Source organism: Kryptolebias marmoratus, linkage group LG2 (genome assembly GCF_001649575.2).
Source record: "Kryptolebias marmoratus isolate JLee-2015 linkage group LG2, ASM164957v2, whole genome shotgun sequence".
Lineage (NCBI taxonomy): Eukaryota > Metazoa > Chordata > Actinopteri > Cyprinodontiformes > Rivulidae > Kryptolebias > Kryptolebias marmoratus.
Window position 1 is genome coordinate 9,802,502 of NC_051431.1, and position 11,086 is coordinate 9,813,587.

Below are 11,086 nucleotides of genomic sequence, written 5' to 3' on the forward strand. Positions count from 1 at the left end.
CTCATGTTAGTGTAATATGAATGCTATGAGTCAGTGAGTGTACAAAAGCCATAAACAGGAATTTGGACAAATGTTTAACTATTTTTTGCATTTTAAATTTAGAAGACAAGTGAAAGCTATACAAACAAACATTTGTATTTTGTTCAATTTCTTGTTTAATGTTGACATATTTCAGTAAAACAGTACAATAAAATAAAAAAGGCTAACACAGAACTTCCGTCCCTCTAAGAAACACTTTGTAAAGCTCATAAGCACATGAAGAGAATGTGTAATTTATTAATTTTTTGTAAATTTTTACAATTATTTCTATATCATTCATAAAGTTTAGGTTTTATCCGTTTTGCAGTCTACTACATATTTAGGTTGTTGTCTAGAGAGAGAGAGTCACAATAAGGATTTTAAATATGTTTATTCTTTGCTTAAAGTTCTGAAAATCTAAAGTCACATAAAATGTGTCAATGATACTCAAAATTCAAATTCAGAAGAAATAAGTCACAAAATAAAGATATATTGTTTATATATATTCTATTAAATTCAATACGTCTTCATAACATTTTAATTAATTTATCTTCTTTTTAGCTGGTTATATTTGATTAACAGCATGCTTCTGAGTCTACACAGTATAATCAAATAGTAATTGTCCTTAATTTGTTTTTTTTTTTGACATTTTAAGAAGTACAAATAAGAAAAAAAGACAGAAAGTTGGATATTTAAGAATGAATTTCTATGGATAAATTATTAGCAGTCAGTAACCTAATCACAGAAAAAAGTCAGAACAGTCTCAGTTTGGAAAAGCAGGGATAATTGTTTTATAAAATAAAATCAAAATGTCAGTCAGGGGCCTATTCCAGAGCAGATATCAGTCAGTAGGTAAATTTATTTAAAAAATAATCATAGTGATTCAGGAAAATACTAATTTTTTAATTTTTACACATTAGTTTGCATCAAGTCAATAGTCTGACTCATGATTAACACATTTCATTTTGCAACATTAGTTTCATATGGAATGTGTTACAACAGACTGCCAAAAAGGTTCCAACATGGACAGTCTTAAGAGTAAATAACAGCTGTTAGCAGCAAAAGTAATGTAGTGAATACATTTACAAAATCATGCTGACATCAACTTCTTTGACATTTTATAACGACTAAAATCTGCTCTGGAATAGGCCCAAATCTCATTAGCCTCTATTAAAACTGATCCTTGATTCTCCAAACTGAGATTGTTCAGCTAATTTACTGACTGCTGATATCAACTCCACAGAACGGCACATCAACAATCACGAATCCCTCAAGACTTGGTGATTCCACGACCCATTATGGCTTTCTTTGTGTTCCTTTCTGGTCTCAGAAGGATTATATAACATTTAGGTCCAAAGAGCGCCACCAAGAGGCCAAAACTGGAGGCCAGGATGGCAAACACCTCTACTGCATCTGCATATTTACCTGGAGAGTTTATATATGCAGGAATAAAAGCAATCCACACAGCACAGAAGATCAACATGCTGAAAGTGATGAATTTTGCCTCATTGAAGTTGTCTGGAAGATTTCTTCCTAAAAATGCTAGCATGAAGCTGAGGATAGCCAGTAAGCCAATATAGCTAAGTAAAACTGTGAATCCCAGCGTTGAACCAACTTCACACTCATAAACTATCTTGTCATTGTGGTATTGGGTGTTTTTATAGGGCACTGGTGAGGCAGAAGCAATCCACACAGCACATACTGCTGCCTGGATGCAAGTAAGAGCAAAAACAGTTCCTCTTTGCAGTGTAGGACTAAACCATTTGAGACTTGTTCCACCTCCTGGTTTGGAGGCTTTGAACACAGCCAGAACCACCATGGTTTTAACCAGAATGCATGAAACACAAAGTACAAAACTGATTCCAAACGCTGCATGTCTCAGTTGGCATGTCCACAGTCTGGGTTGTCCAATAAATAGCAATGAACACAGGAAGCAGAGTTTGAGTGACAGTAAAAGCAAAAAGCTCAGTTCTGAATTGTTGGCCCTCACTATAGGTGTACTGCGGTGATAAGTGAAGATTCCCAGAACAACAGCACATATGAATGTTCCCAGCAGTGAGGTGGATGTCAAACAGATACCCAGAGGCTCCTGATAGGACAGGAACTCAGTTTTCTTAGGAATACAGTGGTCACGCTGGGGGCTGGACCAGAAGTCCTCTGGACAGCTGAAGCACTCCCTTGAGTCTGGGGATAATGTGAAAGAGGACAAAATTGATTACAGCAAATTTAAGTTCAATGTCTGTAAAACTGGCAAAGCTATAGCCATTGTTGTTTTCGTTAGTGTTGATTAGCTGTAGCTTTGAATCAAGTTGTTGGCAAAAGTTAATCAAGTTGTACATCATTGTTTGCCTTTGATGGAGTTAGACAAAGATATTCGAACACCTACTTGTTCTATTACTGATTTTTCCATCAGAACATAAGATGCAATCAAAACAGCACACAGGTTGTCCTTTTTTTCTTGCCATTCGGGTACCAGGAGGACAGTTCTCACTGCACACTGAATGTGGTGGCTAAAGGAAGAAAAAAACATTTTGTCATTCCAAACTCATATAAACCGATATCTACATTACAATCAAGAAGCTGTCTAAAGATAATAAATAACCTGTTTCGATTTAAAGTTCCAGAATATTTTGTTTTCATCAAGTGTGAGTTCTTCACCTCTGAATGCCGACCTCTTTACTTCACCCACATACTGAACTTCAACTATTCCGTCGGGGAGCTGCATCCAGTTCATCACATCATATATTGGTAGAGCATCACCATTCTCATCAAATGACACTTGATCACCAAATGGTGTTGTGAAGTTGACTTTTTGCAGATAGTTTAAAAGCTACAAACGAGTGAGAGGATGACAATGATGAACATCATGCAAAGATTTACACAAATGTTCACAAGGATTTAATGAAACCCGGGCAGTACTTTTTTAGTCTCTCTGCATACGAACATACAGTTAGTTGAACCTTCTTTCATTATCTCAGTCAGCTGTTTGCAATGTAAATTGATATCCCACCTGCCATGGTGCCAGGGTTTGCAAAGTGGCACAGCTGTTCCCACTGAAAGGGCCTTTCCCTGGCTCACACTGCAGCATGGCATCAAGAGCATATGTCAGCGCATACACAGCCTTGTAAACATTGTACTCGGGCCTGAGGTTAGAAAGGTCCAAAAACTCAGTCTCTGCCTGTCTCATGTCTTCCTCTCCAGTGCACAGAGCTCCCTCATCTTCTGCCCAATCTGCTGGATTAAATCTACATTTAAAGGTGTGTTCCCAAAACTGGCTAACCTGGAACACATTAAGAAAGAATGTTCAGAAACAATTTTCTGAACAATTGTCTTCATGTGTCACTTCTTCAAAACAGTAACAAGTCTACCATATCTTTTCCATAGTTGGCATTTTTGTCAGGCTGTATTTGTAAGAGGAAGTCCATGAGCCCTGGAATTTCTCCTCGACGGATGGCGATTCCCAATGTGCCTCCAAGGTAAGGCAAAAAGCTGGGTGCCTGAATTACAGCCGCAGTTGCCCAGGCTTCACTTGCAATCCACTGTCGGCCTGTTACATTTTGCTGCACTACCTGTGGGTTGTGATTTAAACATTGATTTTAAATTAGAAATGTCAGGTGGCATACAGGGAATTTGTGAAAACAGAAAAAAGCATTGTTTGTAAAAAAACTTTTCATAACTTGTGAGTATGTTGAATCAAACTCTTTAACAACAAATTTTTATGCCTGAACACTGGTGGAACACAGCATGTATTGTACATAATTTTAAATAGAGAAAATTTGCTAATGCAAAAAAAAAGTGCTTGAAACTGCATGTAATTGAATAGTGTTTGTCAATAAATTTTGATTTTCACAAGTGCTCTAAAATAAAATTGGCTTTGTTACCTAATTGTTTCTTACCTCTTCTATCAGCCTAAATGTGTGAAACTCATGTGCAAACACGATGACCACACGGGCTGTTGATGTCTTAATCATATTTACAATCCTCTGTAGTTCACCTGAGTTACTGTCCCAGGGCAAAACCTCGAGGTAGGCCAGACAACCTACACCAGACTGAACCAGGTCAGACTGGAAAGACTGGGCAACATGGAATCCATAATCATCATCAGTGACCAGCAGACCGACCCATGTCCAGCCAAAGTGTTTCAGAATTTGAATTACAGCATTCACCTAAGCAAGTATATTGGTGCAGCAAGAGCATGAAGGTTACAAACAGTATGCTTTTATTATATAACTAAAGAAAATCCTTGAGTCACATAGATTATCATATGTTATATGTTACTTTCAGGTATTGTTAAAAGATATTTAAAAACTGGATTAAATTGGACTCTATTTCCACAGATCTTTTATATTAATGGAGTTGTACCTGTTTTCCAAATCTCAAGTCTATGTCTCACCTGAAAAGCATCACTTGGGATTGTTCTGAAGAAAGATGGAAACTTTTGGCGATTGCTCAGACAGGAGCATGTGGCAAAATAACTCACCTATAAAACATATTTTACCAAATCATGTTCTTCAAACTATACAAAATATTGTCACTTCAAATCACAGACCAAACAGAATGAAGTAATGAATGGATGAAAAATTAAACAAATCAAATATATCTTAAACTTACAATTGGCATTTTGAATAAACCTAGANAAGTATCAAACCTAACACACAAAATGCAACCGTTAACCTCTCAAGGACAATATTTTACTGGGGGAGCAAACAAAATAAACATGTGTAAAAAAAAAAAAAAGTCTTTATCCTATTATATTGCAGAACCATGCTCATGCAGTATTTTACCAAAATATGTTTTAATATGTTTTAAATAATCACCACTATGCACTTTACAGTGTACCACATGTTCTGAAGGAACAGCATGAATGGCGTTTCTGTGTTTCTGTTGAAAAGCATGTGTGTGATACTTACCCTTTGCAGATGGGCTGCTGTGGCTCAGATGTAAAAGTCCATTCATGGAAGACAGAAGTATAGTGGACCTCAAACAGCCCACCTAGAACCACATCACCTGGCTTGTGCATTTCATTTAGATGAAACCTTTTCCCTAATTCACAAGTCAAAGGAAGAGAAAAAGACACAAAATATAGAAAGTTAAAGTAGACACTCGAGAGCAGATGTGAGTAAATTAAAGCTCCCATGATTCTCTCCTCCCTTTACACTTTTTCTGGTCTTTATGTTGATTACCTTTATATGTCAGGTGGTGCCGTCCCTTTTACATTTTTTTCCCCACAATGTTTGAACTTCACAACATCAATAATAGGAAAATGGGGCAGGACAAAATGCTCATGTTAGTGTAATATGAATGCTATGAGTCAGTGAGTGTACAAAAGCCATAAACAGGAATTTGGACAAATGTTTAACTATTTTTTGCATTTTATATATAGAAGACAAGTGAAAGCTATACAAACAAACCTGAATTTACAAAAACATGAAAATCCAGGTCAGCTAACAAACCATCTTATCCTCTTATTGTCCATTTTCAATATAGTACCATTTTAAATGAAGTTCAATTAAGTAACTAAAACAATAATGTGGAAGTACAGCAGTACAAACACAAAATCAAAAGACAGAATACTTGTGCATTTCTTCATGAATGTCACCCTACTAAAATGTACATAAATTCATCCCGTTAAAATCCTTATTTTATATTTGTTTTTATTACAAATAGTTAAATATTTTTTTTATTTATGGGACAATACTATTATTAATACCAAAGGTTTGGCATTTTGTTTAGTTTCTTGGTTAATGTTGACATATTTCAGTAAAACAGTAAAATAAAATAAAACAGGTCAACACAGAAATTCCCTTCCCATAAGAAACACTTTGTAAAGTTCATAAGAACTTGAAGAGAAAGTGTGATTTGTTAATTTTTTGTAAATTCTTATAATGATTTCAAAATCATTCAATTAGTTTAAGTTTTATGGGTTTTGCAGTCTACCACATATTTAACCCTTCTGTGACCTTCGGGTCAAATGGACCCGAAGTTACAAGGGTTTCCCTTCCTCTCTTCGGTTACGAGGGCTTCAGGAGGGTTAAGTTGTTGTCTAGAGAAAGAGAGAGTCACAAGAAGGATTTTAAATATGTTTATTCTTTGCTTAAAGCTCTGAAAACCTAAAGTCACATGGAGTGTCAATGATACTCAAGATTCAAATTCAGAAGAAATAAGTCACAAAATGCATATATATTTTTTATATATATTCTTTTACATTATTTTCCGGTCTATGAGGTGCACCTAAAAGCCTTAAATTTTCTCAAAAATTGGCGGTGTGCCTTATAATCCGGGGCGCCTTATGTGTGCACTGAATTCAAAAATCTGTCCCTGACACAGGGATGTACGGTAATGTGTACAGTACCGGTACGTACGCTGGCAGCGATAAACCAATTGAACTCCAGTAGCTGAACGTTGGTGTAAACAGTGCAGTCAAAGTGAAGTTACGAGTGGCGTGGGAGTGATATGCCCGATGGCGAACACACGTTTACTAAGACAGGGGGACAGCGCCGGGTGAGTTACGCCATCATATGCGAATGGATTGTGGATGCCTGGGCTAAGGTATCTGCTTTAGCTGCTGTCTGAGCTTTTGCAAAAGCCGGCATCATTGCTGAACAGGCCCCTGGCAACGAGACTGACTCTAACAATGATGAGAGAGAACCTAGCATGTTTGATGGAGAAATTGCCCAGCTGTTCAATTCAGACAGAAGATGAGGAATTTGATGGATTTGTGGAAGAAGAATAATAAAAAATAATATGTAAAATAATTATTACATAGTAGAATAAGTTCAACCAAACTCACCGTTTTGCATCCGTGACCTTATTTCTTTTGGTAGACCGTATGTTTTACCATGCGCCTTATAATCAGTGCGCCTTATGGTGCAGAAAACACGGTAAATTCAAAACTTCTTCATAAGATTTTAATTAATTTATCTTCTTTTTAGCTGGTTGTATTTAAGTAACATCATGCTTCTGAGTCTACACAGTTTAATCAAATAGTAATTGTCCTTAATTTGTTTTTTTCTTTTTAAGAAGTAGAAATAAGAAAAAAAAACAGAAAGTTGGATATTTTCAAATGAATTTCTATGGAATAGTTATTAGCAGTCAGTAACTTAATCACAGAAAAAAGGAGTCAGAACAGTCACAGTTTGGAAAAGCAGGGATAATTGTTTTATAAAATAAAATCAAAATGTCAGTCAGGGGCCTATTTCAGAGCAGATTTCAGTCAGTAGGTAAATTTGTTGAAAATAAAATCATAGTGATTCAGGAAAATACTAATTTTTTAATTTTTATACATTAGTTTGCATCAAGTCAATAGTCTAACTCATGATTAACACATTTCATTTTGCAACATTAGTTTCATATGGAATGTGTTACAACAGACTGCCAAAAAGGTTCCAACATGGACAGTCTTCAGAGTAAATAACAGCTGTTAGCAGCAAAAGTAATGCAGTGAATACATTTACAAAATCATGCTGACATCAACTTCTTTGAAATTTTAAAATGACTAAAATCTGCTCTGGAATAGGCCCAAATCTCATTAGCCTCTATTAAAACTGATCCTTGATTCTCCAAACTGAAATTGTTCAGCTAATTTACTGACTGCTGATATCAACTCCACAGAACGGCACATCAACAATCACGAATCCCTCAAGACTTGGTGATTCCACGACCCATTATGGCTTTCTTTGTGTTCCTTTCTGGTCTCAGAAGGATTATATAACATTTAGGTCCAAAGAGCGCCACCAAGAGGCCAAAACTGGAGGCCAGGATGGCAAACACCTCTACTGCATCTGCATATTTACCTGGAGAGTTTATATATGCAGGAATAAAAGCAATCCACACAGCACAGAAGATCAACATGCTGAAAGTGATGAATTTTGCCTCATTGAAGTTGTCTGGAAGATTTCTTCCTAAAAATGCTAGCATGAAGCTGAGGATAGCCAGTAAGCCAATATAGCTAAGTAAAACTGTGAATCCCAGCGTTGAACCAACTTCACACTCATAAACTATCTTGTCATTGTGGTATTGGGTGTTTTTATAGGGCACTGGTGAGGCAGAAGCAATCCACACAGCACATACTGCTGCCTGGATGCAAGTAAGAGCAAAAACAGTTCCTCTTTGCAGTGTAGGACTAAACCATTTGAGACTTGTTCCACCTCCTGGTTTGGAGGCTTTGAACACAGCCAGAACCACCATGGTTTTAACCAGAATGCATGAAACACAAAGTACAAAACTGATTCCAAACGCTGCATGTCTCAGTTGGCATGTCCACAGTCTGGGTTGTCCAATAAATAGCAATGAACACAGGAAGCAGAGTTTGAGTGACAGTAAAAGCAAAAAGCTCAGTTCTGAATTGTTGGCCCTCACTATAGGTGTACTGCGGTGATAAGTGAAGATTCCCAGAACAACAGCACATATGAATGTTCCCAGCAGTGAGGTGGATGTCAAACAGATACCCAGAGGCTCCTGATAGGACAGGAACTCAGTTTTCTTAGGAATACAGTGGTCACGCTGGGGGCTGGACCAGAAGTCCTCTGGACAGCTGAAGCACTCCCTTGAGTCTGGGGATAATGTGAAAGAGGACAAAATTGATTACAGCAAATTTAAGTTCAATGTCTGTAAAACTGGCAAAGCTATAGCCATTGTTGTTTTCGTTAGTGTTGATTAGCTGTAGCTTTGAATCAAGTTGTTGGCAAAAGTTAATCAAGTTGTACATCATTGTTTGCCTTTGATGGAGTTAGACAAAGATATTCGAACACCTACTTGTTCTATTACTGATTTTTCCATCAGAACATAAGATGCAATCAAAACAGCACACAGGTTGTCCTTTTTTTCTTGCCATTCGGGTACCAGGAGGACAGTTCTCACTGCACACTGAATGTGGTGGCTAAAGGAAGAAAAAAACATTTTGTCATTCCAAACTCATATAAACCGATATCTACATTACAATCAAGAAGCTGTCTAAAGATAATAAATAACCTGTTTCGATTTAAAGTTCCAGAATATTTTGTTTTCATCAAGTGTGAGTTCTTCACCTCTGAATGCCGACCTCTTTACTTCACCCACATACTGAACTTCAACTATTCCGTCGGGGAGCTGCATCCAGTTCATCACATCATATATTGGTAGAGCATCACCATTCTCATCAAATGACACTTGATCACCAAATGGTGTTGTGAAGTTGACTTTTTGCAGATAGTTTAAAAGCTACAAACGAGTGAGAGGATGACAATGATGAACATCATGCAAAGATTTACACAAATGTTCACAAGGATTTAATGAAACCCGGGCAGTACTTTTTTAGTCTCTCTGCATACGAACATACAGTTAGTTGAACCTTCTTTCATTATCTCAGTCAGCTGTTTGCAATGTAAATTGATATCCCACCTGCCATGGTGCCAGGGTTTGCAAAGTGGCACAGCTGTTCCCACTGAAAGGGCCTTTCCCTGGCTCACACTGCAGCATGGCATCAAGAGCATATGTCAGCGCATACACAGCCTTGTAAACATTGTACTCGGGCCTGAGGTTAGAAAGGTCCAAAAACTCAGTCTCTGCCTGTCTCATGTCTTCCTCTCCAGTGCACAGAGCTCCCTCATCTTCTGCCCAATCTGCTGGATTAAATCTACATTTAAAGGTGTGTTCCCAAAACTGGCTAACCTGGAACACATTAAGAAAGAATGTTCAGAAACAATTTTCTGAACAATTGTCTTCATGTGTCACTTCTTCAAAACAGTAACAAGTCTACCATATCTTTTCCATAGTTGGCATTTTTGTCAGGCTGTATTTGTAAGAGGAAGTCCATGAGCCCTGGAATTTCTCCTCGACGGATGGCGATTCCCAATGTGCCTCCAAGGTAAGGCATAAAGCTGGGCGCCTGAAGTACAGCTGCTGTTGCCCAGGCTTCACTCGCAATCCACTGTCGGCCTGTTACATTTTGCTGCACTACCTGTGGGTTGTGATTTAAACATTGATTTTAAATTAGAAATGTCAGGTGGCATACAGGGAATTAGTAAAAACACACAAAAAAAATTGTTTGTAAAGAAACTTTGCATGAATTGTGAGTATGTCAAATAAATCTTATCGGTCCTTTTCAAATGTTGGACTTTTAAAATTTTTATTTTTATCTTTTCTGTGAATATACTTTTTATGCCTAAACACTGGTGGAACACAGCATATATTGTACATAATTTTAAACAGAGATAATTTGCAAATGCAAATGAAAAAAAAAATAATTTTTTTCCTGAAAATGCATGTAATTGAATAGTATTCATCAATGAAATCTGATTTTCACAAATGCACTAAAATAAAATTGGCTTTGTTTCCTAATTTTTTCTTACCTCTTCTATCAGCCTAAATGTGTGAATCTCATGTGCAAACACAATGACCACACGGGCTGTTGATGTCTTAATCATATTTACAATCCTCTGTAGTTCACCTGAGTTACTGTCCCAGGGCAAAACCTCGAGGTAGGCCAGACAACCTACACCAGACTGAACCAGGTCAGACTGGAAAGACTGGGCAACATGGAATCCATAATCATCATCAGTGACCAGCAGACCGACCCATGTCCAGCCAAAGTGTTTCAGAATTTGAATTACAGCATTCACCTAAGCAAGTATATTGGTGCAGCAAGAGCATGAAGGTTACAAACAGTATGCTTTTATTATATAACTAAAGAAAATCCTTGAGTCACATAGATTATCATATGTTATATGTTACTTTCAGGTATTGTTAAAAGATATTTAAAAACTGGATTAAATTGGACTCTATTTCCACAGATCTTTTATATTAATGGAGTTGTACCTGTTTTCCAAATCTCAAGTCTATGTCTCACCTGAAAAGCATCACTTGGGATTGTTCTGAAGAAAGATGGAAACTTTTGGCGATTGCTCAGACAGGAGCATGTGGCAAAATAACTCACCTATAAAACATATTTTACCAAATCATGTTCTTCAAACTATACAAAATATTGTCACTTCAAATCACAGACCAAACAGAATGAAGTAATGAATGGATGAAAAATTAAACAAATCAAATATATCTTAAACTTACAATTGGCATTTTGAATAAACCTAGA

The 11,086-nt window shown here is 36.9% G+C and overlaps 2 protein-coding genes across 2 annotated transcripts in view; both read right to left on the reverse strand.

Moving 5' to 3' along the window:
* Nucleotides 1–1,288: 1,288 nt before the first annotated feature.
* On the reverse strand, nt 1,289–5,038 carry LOC108251345 (extracellular calcium-sensing receptor-like). The gene is made up of 9 exons (XM_017441604.2): nt 4,929–5,038; nt 4,630–4,666; nt 4,412–4,498; nt 3,915–4,184; nt 3,387–3,587; nt 3,029–3,298; nt 2,621–2,848; nt 2,405–2,528; nt 1,289–2,202 (listed from the first exon to the last, which is right to left on the reverse strand). The coding sequence occupies exons 1-9, from the start codon at nt 5,036–5,038 to the stop codon at nt 1,289–1,291; spliced, it is 2,241 nt and encodes a 746-aa protein (XP_017297093.2).
* A 2,618-nt stretch (nt 5,039–7,656) lies between these two features.
* Nucleotides 7,657–11,086, reverse strand: part of LOC108251346 (extracellular calcium-sensing receptor-like) — a 7,322-nt gene continuing 3,892 nt past the window's right edge. Inside the window, exons 10-16 of the mRNA XM_017441605.1 lie at nt 10,844–10,925; nt 10,347–10,616; nt 9,755–9,955; nt 9,397–9,666; nt 8,989–9,216; nt 8,773–8,896; nt 7,657–8,570 (exon numbers count right to left, since the gene is read on the reverse strand). Coding sequence (XP_017297094.1) covers nt 7,657–8,570; nt 8,773–8,896; nt 8,989–9,216; nt 9,397–9,666; nt 9,755–9,955; nt 10,347–10,616; nt 10,844–10,925 — 2,089 coding nt within the window. The remainder of the gene's footprint in view (nt 8,571–8,772; nt 8,897–8,988; nt 9,217–9,396; nt 9,667–9,754; nt 9,956–10,346; nt 10,617–10,843; nt 10,926–11,086) is intronic.